Raw genomic sequence first — 24911 nt, 5'->3', positions numbered from 1 at the left:
ATATTTAGGGTGAGATTAATCTCGGTGACGTGCCAATATAATTTTAACATTACTCGTATTCTAGAGCAAATTTATCTCGTGCTTTTTCCATTTAGGACTCACTAATGTAATTAAATTTGTGTCAATTAATACAGCAACAGCAGGATTTTATCACTGCATGTTGTATTATGGAATTTATGGGTGATGTGGGAAGTTTTCCCAAACACGCAACACCTTACGACCACCAATCAGACACCCACTAATCATACACCCACCAATCATACATCCACCAATCATACACCCACCAATCATACACCCACCAAACATACAACCACCAAACATACACCCACCAATCATACACCCACCAATCATACACCCACCAATCATACACCCACAAATCATACACCCACTAAACATACACCCACCAATCATACGTCCACCAATCATACACCCACCAATCATACTCCAACTAATCATACACCCACCAATCATACACCCACCAATCATACACCCACCAATCATACTCCAACTAATCATACACCCACCAATCATACACCCACTAATCATACACCCACCAATCATACACCCACCAAACATACACCCACCAAACATACACCCACTAATCATACACCCACCAATCATACACCCACCAATCATACACCCACCAATCATACACCCACCAATCATACACCCACCAATCATACATCCACTAATCATACACCCACCAATCATACACCCACTAATCATACACCCACCAATCATACATCCACCAATCATACACCCACCAATAATACACCCACCAATCATACACCCACCAATCATACATCCACCAATCATACACCCACCAATCATACACCCACCAATCATACACCCACCAATCATACATCCACCAAACATACACCCACCAATCATACATCCACTAATCATACACCCACCAATCATACATCCACCAATCATACACCCACCAATCATACACCCACCAATCATACTCCAACTAATCATACACCCACCAATCATACACCCACCAATAATACACCCACCAATCATACATCCACTAATCATACACCCACCAATCATACACCCACTAATCATACACCCACCAATCATACATCCACCAATCATACACCCACCAATCATACACCCACCAATCATACATCCACCAATCATACACCCACCAATCATACACCCACCAATCATACATCCACCAAACATACATCCACTAATCATACACCCACCAATCATACACCCACTAATCATACACCCACCAATCATACATCCACCAATCATACACCCACCAATCATACACCCACCAATCATACACCCACCAAACATACACCCACCAATCATACACCCACTAATCATACACCCACCAATCATACACCCACAAATCATACACCCACTAAACATACACCCACCAATCATACGTCCACCAATCATACACCCACCAATCATACTCCAACTAATCATACACCCACCAATCATACACCCACCAATCATACTCCAACTAATCATACACCCACCAATCATACACCCACCAATCATACACCCACCAATCATACATCCACTAATCATAAACCCACCAACCATACACCCACTATTCATACACCCACCAATCATACATCCACCAATCATACACCCACCAATCATACACCCACCAATCACACACCCACCAATCATACACCCACCAATCATACACCCACCAATCATACACCCACCAATCATACACCCACCAACCATACATCCACCAATCATACATCCACCAATCATACACCCACCAATCATACACCCACCAATCATACATCCACCAATCATACACACACCAATCATACACCCACCAATCATACACCCACCAATCATACCTCCACCAATCATACACCCACCAATCATACATGCACCAATCATACACCGACCAATTATACACCCACCAATCATACACCCACCAATCATACAACCACCAATCATACACCCACCAATCATACATCCACCAATCATACACCCACCAATCATACATCCACCAAACATACACCCACCAATCATACACTTACCAATCATACACTCACCAATCATACACCCATCAATCATACACCCACTAAGCATACACCCACCAATCATACATCCACCAATCATACACCCACCAATCATACACCCACCAATCATACACCCACCAATCATACACCTACCAATCATACACCCACCAATCATACATCCACCAATCATACACCCACCAATCATACATCCACCAATCATACACCCACCAATCATACATCCACCAATCATACACCCACCAATCATGCACCCACCAATCATACACCCACCAATCATACACCCACCAATCATACACCCACCAATCATACACCCACTAATCATACACCCACCAATCATAACCCACCAATCATACATCCATCAAACATATACCCACCAATCATACACCCACCAATCATACACCCACTAATCATACACCCACCAATCATACACCCACCAATCATACACCCACCAATCATACATCCATCAATCATACACCCACTAATCATACACCCACTAATCATACACCCACCAATCATACACCCACCAATCATACATCCACCAATCATACACCCACCAATCATACACCCACCAATCATACACCCACCAATCATACATCCATCAATCATACACCCACCAATCATACATCCACCAATCATACACCCACCAATCATACACCCACCAATCATACATCCACCAATCATACATCCACCAATCATACATCCACCAATCATACACCCACCAATCATGCACCCACCAATCATACACCCACCAATCATACACCCACTAATCATACACCCACCAATCATACACCCACTAATTATACACCCACCAATCATACACCCACCAATCATACATCCACCAAACATATAGCCACCAATCATACACCCACCAATCATACACCCACTAATCATACACCCACTAATCATGCACCCACCAATCATACACCCACCAATCATACATCCACTAATCATACACCCACCAATCATGCACCCACCAATCATACACCCACCAATCATACATCCACCAATCATACATCCATCAATCATACACCCACCAATCATACATCCACCAATCATACACCCCACCAATCATACATCCACTAATCATACACCCACCAATCATGCATCCACCAATCATACACCCACCAATCATACACCCACCAATCATATATCCACCAATCATACATCCACCAATCATACACCAACCATACCTTCAATAAAGAACTGTCTGGAATCTGAATACACATTAGTCTTTTATTTTTTTCCGTTGGTCTTCACTTTGCTACACTTCGCTACCTAATACTGAAAGTTTCGAGCTCTCTCATGGCTTGGGTGTTCCCATATGACCCAAACAATATTCGGGGAAAGTTCACTAGATGCTAGTGCGTACAGTGTGCCGGGGTCTTCAGCTAATTACACAATGTTGCTTGACCTGCAGGTGAAGGTGGAGCTTGAGGAAAGTGGTGAGTACGTGATCCTGGAGGAGCCAGGGAGCCAGCAGCCTGTAGGCCAACACAGCTTCTGCATCCCTCCACAAGATAAGGTTGTCCATACTGTAAAGATTCGTCCTCTGGCACTTGGGCAAGTTAACCTCACCGTTGCGGCTTATGTTGACGAGGTGTTCCCGGAGGAGTGTGGCCCCGAGTACGTCATCAGTAAGAGGTCAGCGCTCTCCTACACTCTAGCGTTTTTAATTGATAACAAACAGTGGTTTAAAGTCACATACTCATTTATGTATTTGTACTTAAACAATTCCTTGTGTGGATTTCAGATTGGATGTTTGTCCTTCCTGCTTTATCTTGTAATGGATTACAGTGATTGAGTTCACAGTTTCCATTCGTGTCCCCTCGTTCCCAGGCCCGTCGTGTGCCCTCGTCCCCAGACCCGTCGTGTCCCCTCGTTCCCAGGCCCGTCGTGTGCCCTCGTCGCCAGACCCGTCGTGTCCCCTCGTTCCCAGGCCCGTCGTGTCCCCTCGTCCCTCAGGCTAGTCGTGTCCCCTCGTCCCTAGCCCGTCGTGTCCCCTCGTCCCTCAAGCTCGTCGTGTCCCCTCGTCCCTAGCCCGTCGTGTGCCCTCGTCCCTCAGGCCCGTCATGTCCCCTCGTCCCTCAGGCCCGTCGTGTCCCCTCGTCCCTAGCCCGTCGTGTCCCCTCGTCCCTCAGGCCCGTCGTGTCCCCTCGTCCCTCAAGCTCGTCGTGTCCCCTCGTCCCTAGCCCGTCGTGTGCCCTCGTCCCTCAGGCCCGTCATGTCCCCTCGTCCCTCAGGCCCGTCGTGTCCCCTCGTCCCTCAGGCCCGTCGTGTCCCCTCGTCCCTCAAGCTCGTCGTGTCCCCTCGTCCCTCAGGCCCGTCATGTCCCCTCGTCCCTCAGGCCCGTCGTGTCCCCTCGTCCCTCAGGCCCGTCATGTCCCCTCGTCCCTCAGGCGCGTCGTGTCCCCTCGTCCCTCAGGCCCGTCATGTCCCCTCGTCCCTCAGGCCCGTCGTGTCCCCTCGTCCCTCAGGCCCGTCGTGTACCCTCGTCCCCAGACCCGTCGTGTCCCCTCGTCCCTAGCCCGTCGTGTCCACTCGTCCCTCAGGCTCGTCGTGTCCCCTCGTCCCCCAGGCCCGTCGTGTCCCCTCGTCCCTCAGGCCCGTCGTGTCCCCTCATCCCTCAGGCCCGTCGTGTGCCCTCGTCCCTCAGGCCCGTCATGTCCCCTCGTCCCTCAGGCCCGTCGTGTCCCCTCGTCCCTCAGGCCCGTCATGTCCCCTCGTTCCTCAGGCCCGTCGTGTGCCCTCGTCCTTAGACCCGTCGTGTACCCTCGTCCCTAGCCCGTCGTGTCCACTCGTCCCTCAGGCTCGTCGTGTCCCCTCATCCCTCAGGCCCGTCGTGTCCCCTCGTCCCCCAGGCCCGTCGTGTCCCCTCATCCCTCAGGCCCGTCATGTCCCCTCGTCCCTCAGGCCCGTCGTGTCCCCTCGTCCCTCAGGCCCGTCGTGTCCCCTCGTCCCTCAGGCCCGTCGTGTCCCCTCGTCCCCAGGTAAGTCGTGTCCCCTCGTCCCTCAGGCCCGTCGTGTCCCCTCGTCCCCAGGTAAGTCGTTTCCCCTCGTCCCTCAGGCCCGTCGTGTCCCCTCGTCCCCAGGTCCGTCGTGTCCCCTCGTCCCTCAGGCCCGTCGTGTCCCCTCGTCCCCAGGTAAGTCGTGTTCCCTCGTCCCTCAGGCCCGTCATGTCCCCTCGTCCCTCAGGCCCGTCGTGTCCCCTCGTCCCCAGGCCCCTCCTGTCCCCTTGTCCCTCAGGCCCGTCGTGTCCCTCAGGCCCGTCGTGTCCCCTTGTCCCCAGGCCCGTCGTGTCCCCTCGTCCCCAGGCCCGTCGTGTCCCCTCGTCGCCTAGGCCCGTCGTGTCACCTCGTCCCCTAGGCCCGTCGTGTCCCCTCGTCTCCCAGGCCCGTCGTGAACCCTCGTCCCCCAGGCCCGTCGTGTCACCTCGTCCCCAGGCCCGTCGTGTCACCTCGTCTCCCAGGCCCGTCGTGTCCCCTCGTCCCCCAGGCCCGTCGTGTCACCTCGTCCCTAAGGCCCGCCGTGTCCCCTCGTCCCCCAGGCCCGTCGTGTCCCCTCGTCCCCCAGGCCCGTCGTGTCACCTCGTCCCTAAGGCCCGCCGTGTCCCCTCGTCCCCCAGGCCCGTCGTGTCCCCTCGTCCCCCAGGCCCGTCGTGTCCCCTCGTCCCCCAGGCCCGTCGTGTCACCTCGTCCCCCAGGCCCGTCGTGTCACCTCGTCCCCTAGGCCCGTCGTGTCACCTCGTCCCCTAGGCCCGTCGTGTCCCCTCGTCCCCCAGGCCCGTCGTGTCACCTCGTCCCCAGGCCCGTCGTGTCCCCTCGTCCCCCAGGCCCGTCGTGTCACCTCGTCCCCAGGCCCGTCGTGTCCCCTCGTCCCCAGGCCCGTCGTGTCCCATCGTCCCCTAGGCCCGTCGTGTCCCCTCGTCCCCAGTCCCGTCGTGTCCCCTCGTCCCCTAGGCCCGTCGTGTCCCCTCGTCCCCTAGGCCCGTCGTGTCCCCTCGTCCCCCAGGCCCGTCGTGTCCCCTCGTCCCCCAGGCCCGTCGTGTCACCTCGTCCCTAAGGCCCGCCGTGTCCCCTCGTCCCCCAGGCCCGTCGTGTCCCCTCGTCCCCCAGGCCCGTCGTGTCACCTCGTCCCTAAGGCCCGCCGTGTCCCCTCGTCCCCCAGGCCCGTCGTGTCCCCTCGTCCCCCAGGCCCGTCGTGTCCCCTCGTCCCCCAGGCCCGTCGTGTCACCTCGTCCCCTAGGCCCGTCGTGTACCCTCGTCCCCCAGGCCCGTCGTGTCACCTCGTCCCCCAGGCCCGTCGTGTCCCCTCGTCCCCAGGCCCGTCGTGTCCCCTCGTCCCCCAGGCCCGTCGTGTCCCCTCGTCCCCAGGCCCGTCGTGTCACCTCGTCCCCTAGGCCCGTCGTGTCACCTCGTCCCCTAGGCCCGTCGTGTCCCCTCGTCCCCCAGGCCCGTCGTGTCCCCTCGTCCCCAGGCCCGTCGTGTCACCTCGTCCCCTAGGCCCGTCGTGTCACCTCGTCCCCTAGGCCCGTCGTGTCCCCTCGTCCCCCAGGCCCGTCGTGTCCCCTCGTCCCCCAGGCCCGTCGTGTCACCTCGTCCCCTAGGCCCGTCGTGTCCCCTCGTCCCCCAGGCCCGTCGTGTCCCCTCGTCCCCCAGGCCCGTCGTGTCACCTCGTCCCCTAGGCCCGTCGTGTCCCCTCGTCCCCCAGGCCCGTCGTGTCCCCTCGTCCCCCAGGCCCGTCGTGTCCCCTCGTCCCCCAGGCCCGTCGTGTCCCCTCGTCCCCCAGGCCCGTCGTGTCCCCTCGTCCCCCAGGCCCGTCGTGTCCCCTCGTCCCCCAGGCCCGTCGTGTCCCCTCGTCCCCCAGGCCCGTCGTGTCCCCTCGTCCCCCAGGCCCGTCGTGTCCCCTCGTCCCCCAGGCCCGTCGTGTCACCTCGTCCCCTAGGCCCGTCGTGTCCCCTCGTCCCCCAGGCCCGTCGTGTCACCTCGTCCCCCAGGCCCGTCGTGTCCCCTCGTCCCCAGGCCCGTCGTGTCCCCTCGTCCCCCAGGCCCGTCGTGTCCCCTCGTCCCCAGGCCCGTCGTGTCACCTCGTCCCCTAGGCCCGTCGTGTCACCTCGTCCCCTAGGCCCGTCGTGTCCCCTCGTCCCCCAGGCCCGTCGTGTCACCTCGTCCCCAGGCCCGTCGTGTCCCCTCGTCCCCCAGGCCCGTCGTGTCACCTCGTCCCCAGGCCCGTCGTGTCCCCTCGTCTCCCAGGCCCGTCGTGTCCCCTCGTCCCCCAGGCCCGTCGTGTCACCTCGTCCCCAGGCCCGTCGTGTCACCTCGTCCCCTAGGCCCGTCGTGTCCCCTCGTCCCCCAGGCCCGTCGTGTCACCTCGTCCCCTAGGCCCGTCGTGTCCCCTCGTCCCCCAGGCCCGTCGTGTCACCTCGTCCCCCAGGCCCGTCGTGTCCCCTCGTCCCCCAGGCCCGTCGTGTCACCTCGTCCCCCAGGCCCGTCGTGTCACCTCGTCCCCCAGGCCCGTCGTGTCACCTCGTCCCCAGGCTCGTCGTGTCACCTCGTCCCCCAGGCCCGTCGTGTCACCTCGTCCCCTAGGCCCGTCGTGTCCCCTCGTCCCCCAGGCCCGTCGTGTCACCTCGTCCCCCAGGCCCGTCGTGTCCCCTCGTCCCCAGGCCCGTCGTGTCCCCTCGTCCCCTAGGCCCGTCGTGTCCCCTCGTCCCCTAGGCCCGTCGTGTCCCCTCGTCCCCTAGGCCCGTCGTGTCCCCTCGTCCCCCAGGCCCGTCGTGTCACCTCGTCCCCAGGCCCGTCGTGTCCCCTCTTCCCCCAGGCCCGTCGTGTCACCTCGTCCCCAGGCCCGTCGTGTCCCCTCGTCCCCCAGGCCCGTCGTGTCACCTCGTCCCCAGGCCCGTCGTGTCCCCTCGTCCCCCAGGCCCGTCGTGTCACCTCGTCCCCAGGCCCGTCGTGTCCCCTCGTCCCCCAGGCCCGTCGTGTCACCTCGTCCCCAGGCCCGTCGTGTCCCCTCGTCCCCCAGGCCCGTCGTGTCACCTCGTCCCCAGGCCCGTCGTGTCCCCTCGTCCCCCAGGCCCGTCGTGTCACCTCGTCCCCAGGCCCGTCGTGTCCCCTCGTCCCCCAGGCCCGTCGTGTCACCTCGTCCCCAGGCCCGTCGTGTCCCCTCGTCCCCCAGGCCCGTCGTGTCACCTCGTCCCCAGGCCCGTCGTGTATCCTCATCAACACGTCAGTCCTGTCATTTCTTCCTGGTTAATTAACTCAGAACCGTCATCATGACGGTTCTGTCCAATTTGTGTTTCTTTTTCACTGATCGCATCCCCTTCCTGTCACCTCGTCCTGGTCCCGTCACCTTCCTGTCACCTCGTCCTGGTCCCATCACCTTCCTGTCACCTCGTTCTGGTCCCATCACCTTCCTGTTACCTCCTCCTGTTCCTTTGGCTGTAGTGTCTTTCGTTACCGTTTGGAATTTAGTTTGGTCACAGAGTATGAGGTTCATTTTCGCCAGATATTCGTCTTTTTTAGAATGACGTATATTGGCGACTTGTCACCTCTCCTGACGACTATCTCCTTGTTCTCGCGAAGGCTCTTACTTGCCGCTTTGAGCTCAGGGGACAGTATGGTGCTTCTGTAGTTGCCCCGAATCTTTCCTCCTTCTGCAAGGAGTTCTGCTTGCAAGGTGTCTTTAGTGGTACTCTCTGACCAAACTAAATTCCAAAGGGTAACGAAGGACACTACAGCCGAATTGAAAACGAAGGTAAACAGATTGGTCGAAACTGTGAACGCCAAAAAATCCGGACTCCACCTGCCAAAGGTTATTAGGAAATACAAACCTGTGGTATGCGTATGGAAATGTCAAGACAACAAGCCTGGAAAACCACTTTGGCTAATCATCAGCCAGATACCCACACCCATATACAAACTGCCTAAGCGACTCAACTGCTTGCTAACTCCTTATGTACCTTGTGCTTTCAGCCTGAAGTCTCCAAAGGAATTTAATGACTTACTGCAGGGAACACGGGCCACAGTGATAAGAGCCTCGTTGGATGTAGAATCACTGTTACGTAACTGAGGATGAAACAATCGGGATGATTGCGGACAGAATGTATCGTGATCCGACCTGTACTCCTCTAGACATACCAGAAAACATACATAGGCAACTACTCCAAGCTTGCACTAAAGAGGCACCCTTCTTGAGCCCGGATGGACACATGTATAAGCAAGTAGATGGGCTCGCGATGGGTTCTCCCCTAGGTGTCCTGTTTGCGAACTTCTACATGGGTACCATCGAGCAGAAGGTCTTAGTTGACATGGACTTGAAACCCGCCATATATTGCAGGTATGTTGGCGACATCATTACACAGGTACCTGATGCCAGACATCTGCAGGAGCTGAAGGAGGCATTTGAGCGGAATTTTGTGTTGAGTTTTACTTACGAGATGGAAAAGGATGGGAAGCTGCCCTTTCTAGATGTAACGGTTACGGAAAGGAGCGGAGGCTTCCACTCCGCAGTCTACACTAAGAAAACAAACAGAGGAATGGGTCTCAATGCCAATAGTGACTGGCCAGACAGGTACAGACAGGAGTGTTGTCAATGCTTGCATCGACCATGCTCTCATCCAAAGCTCAGGATTGGTGCAAGACGATGAAGAACTCTGTAGGGTAAGGCAGGTCCTAGTCAACAACAGCTTCTCTAATGGTTTTGTTGAAGACATCATAACAAGAAAGGTGAAACGCCATGCAACCTCTGAAGAGTCAACTAACACAACACCTATACCCCCTATTAGACTCTTTTACAGGAACTTCTTTTTGATGGCTCATAAAACAAAGGAAAAGGGTCCTGAAAGATATTGTTGATAGGAACGTTATCCCTACAGCCAAAAATCTGAAAATACAATTAAAGATTTACTATAAAACCAAAAAAACGGCCAACTTTCTCATGAAAAATTCTACAGACAGCAAGCAGAACGTCTTGATGGAAACAAACGTCGTCCATGCCTTCAAATGCCCACTTGGAGACTGTAAGCCCCAAAGAATTCAGTATATAGCCAAGACAACAACGTCTCTTGCCAGGCGATTAACAATGCATAAACAACAGGGCGCCATCAAGGAACATATAATCTCTTTTCACAAACAGACCATCACCAGAGAAATCGTAACAAACAACATAGAAATCATCGATAGATATAGTGATAGCAGGCGGCTCCACATCTGCGAGGCACTACACATCAGGAAGTCAACACCAGCAATCAACAGAGAACTATATTCTACCCACTTCAAGACTCCGAACCAATATAAAAGCATCAAGAGAAGCCATCATGAGCCAATAGGCCTTCTGCAGTTACTTCCATTCATATGGTTTTGTTCCCATTGGTTCGTGTTCTATCACATGTAAATGTCAATCACCTCACCCAAAACTTTTGTACCATATCTCCTCACCCAAATGCGAGTATAAGTATGGATGTATTATGCGTGTTTACAGGTTACAGTTAAGTGTGTAAACTAAAGTCTTTGAAAATGTAATAAGTTATTATGAAACGCATTCAGGCATCGCGTCACTCTAGAATTAAATGAATTTTGGAGAAATAATTTTTCACTTACCATCGACAGTGAAACGAAACATAAGAAATATCGCAAAAATTCGCGTTAGAGTTATTAATCTTACCTTTTCGGTCATATTCAACAATATGAATACATATACATATGATACATATATACATATATATATATTGAGTATATATACTCAATATATATATATGTATATATATATTGAGTATATATATATACATATATATATATATATTTATATATATATATATATATATATATATATATATATATATATATATATATATATATATATATATATATATATATATATATATATATATATATATATATATATATATATATATATATATATATATATATATTAATATTATTAAATATGACCGAAAAAGTAAGATTAATAATTCTAACACGAATTTTCTCAATCTTTCGTACATTTCTTTTCACTGTTGGAGGTAATTCAAAAATCAATTCTCCAAAATTCATTTTTATTTCTAGTCTGACGTGACACTTGAGCGCGTTTCGTAAAATTTATTACATTTTCAAAGACTTTACACATACACAACTGAATAGAACTTACATACCTCCGATTTGTTTATATTTACATTTGAGTGAGGTGGATGGGGTGAGGTGGTATTTAATAGGGTATTAATTTCATCAACACAAGACAGAACACGAAACAATCAGAGGATTGATTATACAGACAAAAATCAGAGGATACAACTGACGATTTACTATAAAACCAGAAAAACGGCCAGCCTACTCATGAGAAACTCTCCAGACACAAAACAGAACTCTTTAAAAGAGACCAACGTCGTCTATGCCTTCAAATGCCCACTTGGGGACTGTAAGCTCCAAAAAACCCAGTATATAGGCAAGACTACAACATCTCTTTCTAGGCGTTTAACGATGCATAAGCAACAGGGCTCCATTAAGGAACATATAATCTCTTACCACAACCAAACCATCGCCAGAGAAATCCTAGTAAACAACACAGAAATCATCGATAGATACAGCGATAGCAGACGGCTTGACGTTTGCGAGGCACTGCACATTAAGAAGTCAACACCAGAAATCAACAGCCAATTAATGCACAACTATATTTTACCCACCTCAAGACTCCGCTCCAATATAGAAGCATCAAGAAATATGGACCAATAGGCTTTCTACAATCACTTCCATTTCAATACCCATTCTTTCGTGTTCTGTCTTGTGTTGATGAAATTAATACCCTATTAAATACCACCTCACCCCATCCACCTCACTCAAATGTAGATATAAACAAATCGGAGATATGTAAGTTCTATTCAGTTGTGTATGTGTAAAGTCTTTGAAAATGTAATAAGTTTTACGAAATGCGCTCAAGTGTCGCGTCAGACTAGAAATAAAAATGAATTTTGGAGAATTGATTTTTGAATTACCTCCAACAGTGAAAAGAAATGTACGAAAGATTGAGAAAATTCGTGTTAGAATTATTAATCTTACTTTTTCGGTCATATATATATATATATATATATATATATATATATATATATATATATATATATATATATATATATATATATATATATATATATATATATATATATATAGTTGCCTGTGTTTTTCATAATAAATTATTAAAACGAATTTGATATTACATTTTGATATTGTACATTAACAGTCTAACATGATCGTTTACTTAAATACTCTATTGCAGAGATGTAATAATAAAGCCCATTAAAGTAGAGGCTGAGGGCTTCCTTAGAGAGAAGACGTGGACCAAATATATTTGTTCACGTGGTAAGTATTTTTGTTAAGTTTTATTTCAAAGTTGATGCATTTTTCATTCTTGATATAATGACCAAAATGTTTTTGTGACTTGTTGAGAGACTGCTGAATCATGAGCTCGGAAAACTACCTATTCTTCTACATCAAAATGGACATTAATTTTCCGTGTATACTGCGCTGGTTGATACCTGGTTGATAAGGTTCTGGGAGTTCTTCTACTCCCCAAGCCCGGCCCGAGGCCAGGCTCGACTTGTGAGAGTTTGGTCCACAAGGCTGTTGCTTGGAGCGGCCCGCAGGCCCACATACCCACCACAGCCCGGCTGATCCGGAACGTCTCTTAGAAAACCGTCCAGTTTTCTCTTGAAGATGTCCACGGTTGTTCCGGCAATATTTCTTATAGTCGCTGGGAGAACGTTGAACAACCGCGGACCTCTGATGTTTATACAGTGCTCTCTGATTGTGCCTATGGCACCTCTGCTCTTTACTGGTTCAATCTTGCATTTTCTTCCATATCGTTCACTCCAGTACATTGTTATTTTACTGTGTAGATTTGGGACCTGACCCTCCCGTATTTTCCATGTGTATATTATTTGGTATCTCCCTCGTCTCCTTTCTAGAGAGTACATTTGGAGAGCTTTGAAACGATTCCAATAATTTAGGTGTTTTACCTCGTCTATGCGTGCCGTATATGTTCTCTGTATTCCCTGTATTTCAGCAATCTCTCCTGCTCTGAAGGGGGAAGTGAGTACTGAGCAGTACTCGAGACGGGACAACACAAGTGACTTGAAGAGTACAACCATTGTGATGGGATCCCTGGATTTGAAAGTTCTCGTAATCCATCCGATCATTTTTCTGGCTGACGCGATATTTGCTTGGTTATGCTCCCTAAACGTTAGGTCGTCGGACATCATTATTCCCAAATCCTTGACATGCTGTTTTTCTACTATGGGAAGATTCGATTGTGTTTTGTACCCTGTATTATGTTTCAGATCCTCATTTTTGCCGTACCTGAGTACCTGAAATTTATCACTGTTAAACATCATGTTATTTTCTGCTGCCCAATCGAAAACTTTGTTGACATCTGCTTGTAGTTTTTCAATGTCTTCAGCAGAGGTAATTTTCATGCTGATTTTTGTGTCATCTGCAAAGGACGACACGAAGCTGTGACGTGTATTTTTGTCTATATCAGATATGAGAATAAGGAACAGTAGCGGTGCAAGGACTGTACCTTGAGGTACGGAGCTTTTAACATCGCTTGGACTCGATTTTATCTGATTGACTGTTACTCTTTGTGTTCTGTTCGACAGGAAATTGAGTATCCAGCGTCCTACTTTTCCAGTTATTCCCATTGACCTCATTTTGTGCGCTATCACCCCATGGTCACATTTGTCGAACGCCTTTGCAAAGTCTGTGTATACAACATCTGCATTTTGCTTTTCTTCTAGGGCTTCTGTGATTTTGTCATAGTGGTTGAGTAACTGTGACAGACAGGATCTTCCCGCTCTAAATCCATGTTGTCCTGGATTGTGCAATTTATTGTTTTCCATAAAACTTGAAATTTGATTCCTAATCACTCTTTCAAACACTTTTATTATGTGTGATGTTAGTGCAACTGGCCTATAATTTTTTGCCAAGGCTTTACTCCCTCCCTTGTGCAACGGAGCTATATCTGCAGATTTAAGTGCTGCTGGTATCTCCCCTGTATCCAGGCTCTTTCTCCATATTACGCTGAGTGCTCTCGCTACTGGTACTTTACATTTCTTTATGAATATTGAATTCCATGAGTCAGGCCCAGGAGCTGAGTGCATAGGCATATTGTCAATTTCTCTTTCAAAGTCTTCCGAGTTTGTGGTAATATCCGTTATACTATCGGCAGCTTGAATGTCATTCATAAAGAAGCTGTCTGGGTCATCAACTTTCATGTTGTTTATTGGTGTGCTAAACATAGCCTCATACTGGCCTCTTAGAATTTCACTAATCTCTTTGTCGTCCTCTGTGTACGTACCTTCATTTGTAATTAACGGTCCAATACTGGTCGAGGTTTTGGATTTTGATTTTGCGTATGAGAAAAAATATTTCGGATTTTTCCTTATCTCGTCTATAGCTTTCTGTTCCAATTCCATTTCCTCAGACTCATATGATCGCTTCAACGTTTGTTCTATTTCTTCGATCTCCCTGCTTAGGCTTGTTTTCCTTGCTTGTGATAGTTATGTCTGCCGTAGCATTTCCGTTATTTTTTTCCTTCTCCTGTACAGTCGTGTGCGTTCTCTTTCTAGAGTGGTCCTCTTTCTGCCCCTCCTCACAGGCACGTGCTTCAAGCAGACCTTGTAAGCTTCAGCTGTCAGTTGAGCTATTCCCGGTGTGGGAGTTTTGTCGCTTAAAACCGTCTCATATTGAATGGTTGGAAGGTCTACATTTATTTTTTCCCAGTCAATCCTCCTATTGTTGAAATTGAATTGATTGAATATTCTTCCTCGCTTGTTGGGTCTCTTAGACCTACTACCGTTATTTATGCTAGTTCGCACTTCAATGAGCTTATGGTCTGAGTATGAAGTATCTGAGATTGTGATGTCTCTGATTAGTTCATTATTGTTTGTGAATAACAAGTCTAGTGTGTTTTCGTTCCTAGTTGGTTCTGTAATCTGTTGATTGAGCGAGAATTTGTCACAGAATCTCAAAAGTTCTCTTACCTGTGGGTGGTTATTTCCCGGGTCATTCCCTGCTATGATATTTGTGTTTGCCGTTCTCCATCTTAGACTCGGTAAATTGAAATCTCCAAGGAAGATAATATCTGGAGCTGGGTTTGCTAGGTTATCAAGTATGTTCTCTATTTTGTGCATCTGCTCTGTGAATTCCTCAACCGTTGTATCTGGCGGTTTATATATTAGAATAATAATTAGGTTTAGTTTCTCTACCTTAATTCCAAGTACCTCTACCACCTCATTAGTTGAGTTTAGTAGTTCTGTGCATACCAGGTCTTCTTTAATATACAGACCTACTCCTCCATTTGACCTAGTTTTTCTATCACATCTATATAAATTATAATTTGGAATCCAGATTTCACCATCCATGTAATCTTTTATATGAGTTTCCGTGAATGCCCCGTATATTGAGTATGACTCTAATAGGAGGCCATTTATGAACTTATCTTTATTACTTGACTTTGGTTTTAAACCTTGAATGTTTGCAAATATGAATGATTGTCCATATTTTGTGTCACTTCTGGAAGGTTTTGGTAGTTCTCCCTCCTCTCTACCCTGACCCAGGGTGTGTTGTTGTGGCAATGGTTTGTCCAGTTTTGGAAGTGATACTGGGGAGTGTGGTAGCTCTTGCCTATGTATCTTACACCAGTTTACTTACATATACCAGGAAACCATATTTAGGAAACCTCAATCTAAAGAATTAAATAAACTAATGTTTAAACTGTCAACCCCTTGTGTGTTAATTGTACCTGGTTACGTATTTGTCACCAGGTACAGTTAACAAACAATGGGTTGACAGTTTAAACATTAGTTTATTTAATTCTTTAGAATGAGGATTCCTAAATTGGGTTTCCTGGTATATTCAAGTAAACTGGTGTAAGATATAAAGGCAAGAGCGCAGTACTCACGGAAAATTAATATCAATTTTGATGTAGAGTAAAAGGTAGATTTCAGAGCTCATGATACAGCAGTCTCTCAACAAGTCCCAACAAGTACTGATGAGCTAACTGTTTACTCTGACCTCGTGGTCTGATGGCCGTAATGGTCAAGTATTCCTTCCCGAGGAAGTTGACTTCAGTATTGATCTCAATAAATTCAGTATGAATTTATTGTTGTATAATGCTGAGGGTGTGCAAATACATACAACGTCATGGTATGATTAGTTTATATTAGTTCTACTTCTAATTGTCTCAAAATCCTAATTTTGTGATATATATTGTCTTTATAAGGTATTATCTTTCAGATTCTTAGCTAAATGTCACTCACTTTAAGCCTAATATTTACTTTATATTTAGATGGCTATACACCTGTTTAGTGTAGTGATCACTGAAGTGATCTCTAAAAGTTGTCCCCAAGTTTAGTGTAGTGATCACTGAAGTGATCTCTAAAAGTTGTCCCCAAGTTTAGTGTAGTGATCACTGAAGTGATCTCTAAAAGTTGTCCCCAAGTTTAGTGTAGTGATCACTGAAGTGATCTCTACAAGTTGTCCCCAAGTTTAGTGTAGTGATCACTGAAGTGATCCTTACAAGTGTTCACCAAGCAAGTTTGTGATTCTAGTAATGACAATGTTTACTTACTATGCTCCTACTGGGACATTGTTACGTAAGTAACGTACTGTACTATAGATGTAAACTCTCCTGGTTACAAATGTACAACCATTTGTCAGAATTATCAGAATTTTATTTTTAATTCATTGATATAGATATAGATATAAGGAGTGTAAATAGTAATAAACAAGATAAGAATCTATTATCTATTGGGCCTTTGGAAGAACAATAGATGATAAACTATTAAACAATACTTTTAGGTTCTTAATGAAAAAAATAACAAATCAATTATCAAATGATACCAAACTCATCAAAATTAATAAATCATTAAACTGAACGAAGTTTTCCATAATATTATCTTAATTCACTTCATTCAAAATATTATTTTACCATGTTAGTATATATCAGTTAGTCGTTAGGCCTAAGTATCGTCATACCCTTTTTCTACAATAGGATAAAGTGGGGCTTTTACAAGCTGTAGACTGTTGTGACTTGCTGTTACAATTTGTTGGCAAAGGGAAGTGAGTCACAGAGATTTATGATTCTATAGTTCTCTCTCATTAATAATATCAATGTAAATAACACGTAGTTTTTCCTCAGTGGCGAGTGATGTATTTACTAATGACAGTAATGAGGGGATGTATTGGAGTGGCCAGAGAAGACAGATCACAACACCTGTCTTCGTGACTCAGGTCAGCGCTGAACAGGGAAAAAACTGCCTAATAGACTCGTAAATTAAGGATCATTACGTTTTGGTTGGTGTTTCATATATTAGGTTTTGTTTGGTGTTTCAGATATTGAGGCCAATACAGACTCCTTCGAAATGTGGAGGCTCAAACCACCAGCAGAAATAGTTCAGGATTCAGCTCGAGGATGGGTTACAGCAGTTGGTGATCTTCTTGGCCCTACACTTAAGGTTTGATCACTTTAAAATTGTTGCAACAAAATTTGTATGAAAAAGAAAAGCAAATCTCAGCCTTTTCATACAATACATAATTGCATAAAATATGTTAACACTCCAAAGTACATTATATATATATATATATATATATATATATATATATATATATATATATATATATATATATATATATATATATATGCGTGCTGTATCCTGGGTACGCACCCAACCTCCTAGGAGCTGGACGAGGTCTTCGAACGCAGATTGTTTAATTGTTATATCGCTGGACACGTTCAAGTGAATTTATATCCATTCTTTAGTATGGCGACCAAAACTGAACTGCATAATCTAAATGGGGCATAACCAGAGCAAGATATAGCTGAAGAACCACACCAGGTGTCTTGTTACTAGCGCTTTGATTAATAAATCCCAGTGTCTTATTTGCCTTATTACGAACATTCATGCATTGATCCTTTTGTTTTAAATTCTTACTAATCATAATTCCTAGATACCTTTCGCAATCAGACTTCGCAATCTCAACACCATCCAGCCCGTATCTTGTAACTTTATCATCATTACCTAGCCTCAAAACTTTACATTTATCAGCATTAAACTGTATATGCCAATCTTTTGACCATTTCAAAACCCTATTTAGATCAACTTGAAGTGATAGTGAGTCTTCTTTCGTGTTAATTTCCCTACCAATTGTTGTATCATCTGCAAATTTGCAAATGTTGCTACTCAAACCTGAATCTAAATCATTTATATATGTATATTATAAACAACAGAGGTCCCAGGACAGAGCCTTGAGGCACTCCACTAACAACATTATCCCACACTGACTTAACCCCATTTTTACTAACTCTGTTTCCTTTGGAATAGTAATGCCCTAATCCAGCTTAATATAGCACCCCCAATACCATGAGCCTCTATATTTTCAATCAGTCTTTCTTGTGGCACTGTATCAAAAGCTTTGCTAAAGTCAAGGTACACAACATCACAATCCTTATCACTATCCTCAACTATGGTGGGGTAAAAAGATAGCAAATTTGTTAAACATGAAGGGCCATTTGTAAAACCATGTTGCACCTCATTTATTAATTTATGTTTTTCAAAATGACGACGAATTGTATTTGCAATTATCGATTCAATTAACTTTCCCACAATAGACGTTATGCTAATTGGCCGATAGTTTGACGCAAGTGACCCCCCTCCCTGTTCAGCTTGTTAATGCTGTGAGGGGGGCTCAGTTGGCGGCTGCCGGAGTGTGATGTTCCTTGGGACAGTCCTATGTCCTTTTCTAGTGTTGTGCTCCTGCTGCTGTCCTCGCTAATTGTGCTGAACAACTTTTCCTTTTCCTTCTGTTTCGTTTTTCTCCCCCTCTTCTCCTATCTGCTTGTCGTTTCCTGGCGACCTTTTGCTTGTTTTGGTTAGTCCTTTGAACTTCTTCTATTTTCACGCCCGGGTGCTTGAGGAGGCATACTCTTGCACCCGTAGAACTGTAGTACCCGACGTCGAGAGCGAGGGGGAACCTTTTATTGTCAATCCTCCTTTCGACACTGAACCCGATCTCGACGGACTGACGGTTTTTAAGGTGGCGTTTGTGGGGCGTATACTCACGACGCACCCATAGGAGGCCCTGGCATGATCGGCGATAGCTTCTTGTTGGGTGTCCTGCCTCTAATTGTGGCTCCATGGTGGGTGTGGGGGCACATTCGTGAATGAATGTTTCTTTTTCGTCCTCATGTTGCATTGTGTTCATCCTTTATCTTCTCAGGCTCGTGGAGTGGGCGACCAAGCCCCCGAGTCGGTCCGTGTTGAAAGACTGGGATTTGTAGCCTCCGCTACATTTGGCCCCGACCTTGCTCCTCCTTTGGCCTCTCTGACTACTCCCCTCGGCTCCCCTGCATCCTCTGTGGTTGGGTCGAGCCCCAAGCCCCCAGTGGTGACTACCTCGTCCCCTGGCACTGCTCAGTCTCTAGTTGTGACTACTGCGCCTTTTAACCCCCTCTCTCTCTCTGCGGGTTCTCAACGCCGTCCTCGACACGGCCGCACTCGCTCGATTCTTTCCTGTTCTGATGCCTATCAAGTCTTGTTTGGTCCCGCTTCGTGGGCCAAATACTTTAATCTCTTCCCTCTTGATTCTGCGCCTCCTGACGATTTCTCCCTTCATAGGCACCTTGTAGATTCCATAGATGTCTCTATCACCTTCAACCCCACCTGTCTCGGTACACGTGTCGTTGCTGCTCTTTCTCAGGATGCGGCTTCCCGCTTGGCTGCTTTATCGAGCTTTGGCGAGACCCCTGTTCGGGTCTCCAAGATCGCTCGGTTGAATGCCCATGTTGGCACTATTCTCCTCTCGCCCCATGTTGCGACCGGTGTTCGGAATCTGCAGGACTGCCACGATGATATTCGGCATATCCTCGATGCCCAGGGCCATTCTGTCCTTCAGGTAGACACGTTTACTCGTCCTCCTCGTGGTCGTCGCCGTCAACCCCTTTGGGTTGTAAAGATAACCTCTGATGGTAGGACCCTTCCACCCTCTGTCATTCTTGCTGGTGCCAGGTGTTCTGTCCAGGAGTACATTCCTTTTCCTAGGCTCTGTAACAAGTGCTGGAGGTTTGGGCATGGTGCCCTCCGCTGCTCTGGGACTGTCTCTCTCTGTCCTTTGTGTTGGGGCGAAGGTCACTCTAAGTCGGAGTGCACTTCTCCCCAGGCTCGCTGCCTCAACTGCTGTGAGGCCCATCCTACCTTCTCCCGTGCCTATATCCATTACAAGCTTGATGCAGCCGTCCTCAACTTGAAGCACCGGGAGCGTTTATCTTTTCCTGAGGTGAGGCGCCAGGTTCGCCGGCTCCCGCTGTATGCAAATGTCTCTTATGCTCGCGTGTTGCTCTCTTCCTCTCCTCGTCCTTCCCACCTTCCTCAGACTCACAACCGTTTCCGGGCCTTGGACCCTGATACGCCCACTGCCCCCTCCTCTGTCCCTTTGAGTTCTGTCCCGAAGGGTCCCCCTTCTGGTCCTCTGTCTGGGGTTCCCCTTTTTTCTACCCGGTCTGTCATGTCTCCTGTGTCTTCTTCCTCGTCTCCCTCCGATCCTCCTTCCCATCCTTCTCCTCCGTCTATTGACTCTCCCCGCCGCCTGTCGGTGCGTGCTGATGTCCATCGCTCTCCTAACGGCCGTCGTGTATGCTCTCGTTCAGTTTCTCCTGTTGAGACGCTGGAATCCGTTGCCCGGTACGTAGTTGCTGGGACGCCGATCTCTTTAAGTGATTTGATTTGATTGTTGCCGCCTAAGGCGGCTAGTTTATTGTGCACCCCATACTCATCCTGTGAGCGGTAGCGCAAAAGCATTACAGAGGGCACAAAAGGTCTTTATCACACCTCATCTTAGATTATTACATAAACAATTTCTTCTATCCTTCACACCTTATAGTTACAATGTCAGCTAGTTACAGAGAAAGTGCTATTACAAGAGCTACATATTTACAGTAAGTCATCATACATTAATGGTAGGTCTTATCGCTAATACAAATTATCTCTTTAAGTCAGAAGCATAAGCCTGGCTCCTCTCCTTCCTCCTCCCTGGCAGGTAAGAAGGCTTCGCTTTCTTCCTCGGCCCCTACTACTGACTCTATCGCTCCTTCCCCTCCCATTTCGGTGGTTGCGCCCCCTGTTCCTGCTATGGAGGTTTCTTTGGCCCCCGCTTCCCTCTTGGTTGCTGCCCTTGCTGAGGTGCGCTCCCCTCTTTCTCCTCCACCTCTTCCTGCTGCTCTCGTTGACTGCTCCTCTCGGTTGTCTCCTCCTCCTCCGGACCCCGCCCGCCCACCTCTGGTCTGTTTTCCCGCTTCCTTCCCTCCGTCTTTGCTCAGTTTACCCATGCCCCCTAACCCTGACTTTGCTGACCCTGATATTCTTTAACGTGCTATGTTGCTCTTTTGCCTTTGTTTCTTCCTTGTTCTCTGTTGTTGTCCTTTCTCTTTTCGTCAATGTCTGTTCTTCAATGGAACGTTCGAGGTTATTACGCCAATTTCCTTGAACTCCAACTTCTGATTTCGTGGTTTTCGCCCCTTTGTGTCTGTCTCCAGGAGCCGATGCTTGGTTCTCGTCCTGGTCGCTTTCGTGGCTATTCCTTTCTTTCCCCTTCCCCCCAGCTGTTGCTGGGGCTCGTAATTCTTCTGCTCTGTTGATTCGCTCTGAGGTTCCCTTTGTCCCCTTACTTTTTCCTTCGCCTCTCCATTGTTCTGCTGCTCGTATCTTTGTGGGGAAATGGTACACAGTTTGTTCCATTTATCTCCCCCCGAGTGTCCCGCTTTCTCTTCCTGATCTAAGACACCTACTGGACTCCTTGCCAGAGCCTGTGCTCCTGTTGGGCGATTTCAGTTGTCATTCCCTTTGGGGTGATGTTCTGACGAAAACCCGAGGTCGCCTTCTTGAGCCGTTTATCCTCTTTTCTTCCCTGTTTTTTCTGAATTCTGGATAGTCCACACATTTGGACTCTCGGACTCGCACCCTTTCCTGTCTTGATCTTTCTCTTTGCTCGTCTTCTCTTTACTTAGATTTCACGTGGCAGGGTCTTGATGACCTCCATGGCAGTGACCATTTACCCATCCTTGTTACCTTTTTCTCTTTTCACCCTCCCCTCTCCTTCCCTAGGTGGCAGTTTGCTAAAGCGGAATGGAACCTATTTACCCTCAGTGCTGCTCTTTCTGACCTCTCCCTTCTGCCTCTCCCTCGCTCTCTCCTCCTTTTTCATGACTCTGTCTTCGACGCTGCCCTCCGCTCTATTCCTCGCTCTTCCTCTCGGGATCTAAAGAAGTGTGTTCCCTGGTGGAATGCGGACTGTGCTCGGGCTGTCCGCTGTAAGCGTGCAGCCTGGAAGAGACACCGCCGTCGGCAGACGGCCGATTCTTTTCTTTTCTTTCGGAAGGCGAGTGCAGTGGCCCGTAGGGCCATCCGTACGGCTAAACGTGAATGTTGGGCATCTTATGTCTCCACCATTACGTCCGAAACTCCTCTGCCACAGATCTGGAAGCATATCTGCAAGATAGCGGGTAAGTTCGTTCCCGATGTTTCACCGGTCCTTCACCTCCATGGTACTCTTGTGGCGGTCCCGTTGCATGTCGCTAACGAACTTGGTTCCCACTTTTCGTCTGTTAGCTCTGGTCTTCATCTTCCCCGATCTTTCCGTCTTCATAAACCTGTCCTTGAATCTCGTCCTTTCGATTTCTGCATTCATCTTCGACTTCCCTATAACGATCCCTTCTCTCTCTCTGAACTTCGTTCTGCCCTGGCCCTCTGAGGTTCTACGGCAGTGGACTCCGATGGCATTCATTATGAGATGTTTCGCCATATCCCTCTGTGCACGCCTCAGTAATTACTGAGTCTGTATAATCGGATCTAGGAGTCGTCGTCAGTAGTTGAGGACTGGCTCGATGCCGTTGTCCTCCCTGTTCGCAAATCAGGGTCTCTGGGAACATCCCCTAAGGACTTTCGCCCTATTGCCCTCACAAGTTGTGTCTGCAAACTCTTTGAACGTATGGTTAACGTTTGTCTGATGTGGTTCCTGGAACACCATCATCTCCTCTTTCCTTCTCAATTTGGTTTCCGCAAGTGCCACAGCACAGCAGATGTCCTGGTGAACTTGGAGGTCTATATTCGTACTGCTTTTGCTGCGAAGACCTTCGTTGTTGCCGTCCTTTTTGATCTGGAAAAGGCTTACGACACCACTTGGCGTTATCATATTCTATCCTATCTTCATTCTTTTGGCCTTCGTGGTCATCTCCCTCTCTTTCTCTGCAGCTTCCTCTCTCGTCGTTCCTTGCGGGTGAGGCTTGGTACCGCTCTTTCTGCCTCTTTTCAACAATACAAAGGTGTGCCTCTGTGTACTGTTCTGAGCACTACTCTTCTTCTGGTTGCCCACACTGGTATTCTTTCCTCTCTTCCTTCTGGCGTCTTCTCCGCTCTCTATGTAGATGATCTTACCCTTTGCTGTCAGGGTGATAATTCGCCTCTCCTTCAACGCCGGCTTCAACTTGTGATTGATGCCGTGTCGTCTTGGGCCTCCGATCAAGGCTTCAAGTTCTCTACTTCTAAGACTTGTGCCATGACTTTTACTCGGAAACGGGTCGTTCTTCGTCGCTCTTTGTCACTTTATGGTCATCTTCTTGAATACAAAGATTCGCGAAGCTTTTGGGGTTATTCCTTGACACTCGTTTGTCTTGGTCTCCCCATATCTCTTACCTCCGTGAAGAGTGCTCTAAGGTCCTTACCCTCCTTCGGGTATTGTCCTATACCTCTTGGGGAGCGGATAGGCGCACTCTCCTTGCTTTACATTCCTTTCTCGTCCTGTCTAAGCTCGATTATGGTTGCCCTGCTTACTCGTCTGCTTCTCCTTCTTGATGCTTTGCACCATACTGGGTTGCACCTCAGTTCTGGTGCCTTTCGTTCGACTCCCGTCCTTAGCTTGTATGTTGACACTGGCTTCCTGTCTCTTCAGGACCGCCGTGATCGCTACTGTCTTCGCTATCTTGCGCGGTTCTTTCAACATCCTTCGTCTCGCCTCTGTCGTGCTTTAACTTTTACCCCTCCTGCGGTTCTGTTCCTCTTCACCACCTCCCTCTTTCTGTCTGGTTATCACGATTACAGGATTCTCTTTCCGTTTGTGTTTCTAATGTTTCTCCTCGTGTTGTTCCTTCTTTGCCCCCGTGGAGAGTCCCCCTTCCGCGGTTTTGTACATCCTTGACCCGCATCACTTAAGCTTTTACCCCTCCTACGGTTCTAAAACGCCTTTTCCTTGAGCACTTTTCTTCTCACTCCCGCTCCGTTTCTGTCTTAACCGATGGGTCTAAGTCTGCGGACGGTGTTGGCTACTGTGTTGTTTTTCCTGATCGCACTTATATGTGTCGCTTACCTCCGGAGACTAACATCTTTAGAGCAGAGCTTTATGCTATTCTCTATGCTCTTCGTCTCCTGCTTTCTCGTTTTCAGTCTTCCTTTGTAATTGTTGTTGACTCGTAGTGCCCTCATGGCTCTCGGGTCCTTTAATCCGGTTCATCCAGTAGTTTTCGAGATCCAGCATTGGCTGTTTCTTGTTACAGTAAATTTAAGTCGGTTGAGTTTTGTTGAGTTCCCAGCCATATTGGTGTGTCTTTAAATGAGCGTGCAGATGCTGCCGCCAAGGAAGCTGTCCACTCTTGTCCCATCTCACGTAAAGGTATTCCATATTCCGACTTTTACCCAGTTATCCATTCCTCCATCCTTACCTGTTGGCAGGCTTCTTGGTTGTCTGTTACTGGTAACAAACTACGTACTCTTAAATGTTGTGTTTCCTCGTGGAAGTCCTCCTTCCACCGTAACCGGCGGTGGGAAACAGCTCTGGCGAGGTTGCGTATTGGCCATAC

The 24911-nt window shown here is 48.0% G+C and overlaps 1 protein-coding gene across 2 annotated transcripts in view; it reads left to right on the top strand.

The window, feature by feature from the left end:
* LOC123766633 (murinoglobulin-2) overlaps positions 1-24911 on the top strand; it is a 585294-nt gene that overhangs the window by 429388 nt on the left and 130995 nt on the right. For both annotated transcript variants that reach the window (XR_011223484.1, XM_069308162.1), the window contains exons 17-19: positions 3442-3665; positions 12288-12370; positions 17402-17523. Coding sequence is in view for 1 of the 2 variants with exons in the window: in XM_069308162.1 (XP_069164263.1) it covers positions 3442-3665; positions 12288-12370; positions 17402-17523 (429 nt within the window). In the remaining variant the exon portion in view is untranslated. The remainder of the gene's footprint in view (positions 1-3441; positions 3666-12287; positions 12371-17401; positions 17524-24911) is intronic.

Source organism: Procambarus clarkii, chromosome 62 (assembly GCF_040958095.1).
Source record: "Procambarus clarkii isolate CNS0578487 chromosome 62, FALCON_Pclarkii_2.0, whole genome shotgun sequence".
NCBI lineage: Eukaryota > Metazoa > Arthropoda > Malacostraca > Decapoda > Cambaridae > Procambarus > Procambarus clarkii.
The sequence above is the reverse complement of the archived record's forward strand: the minus strand, read 5'-3'. Positions and strand labels throughout refer to the sequence as shown.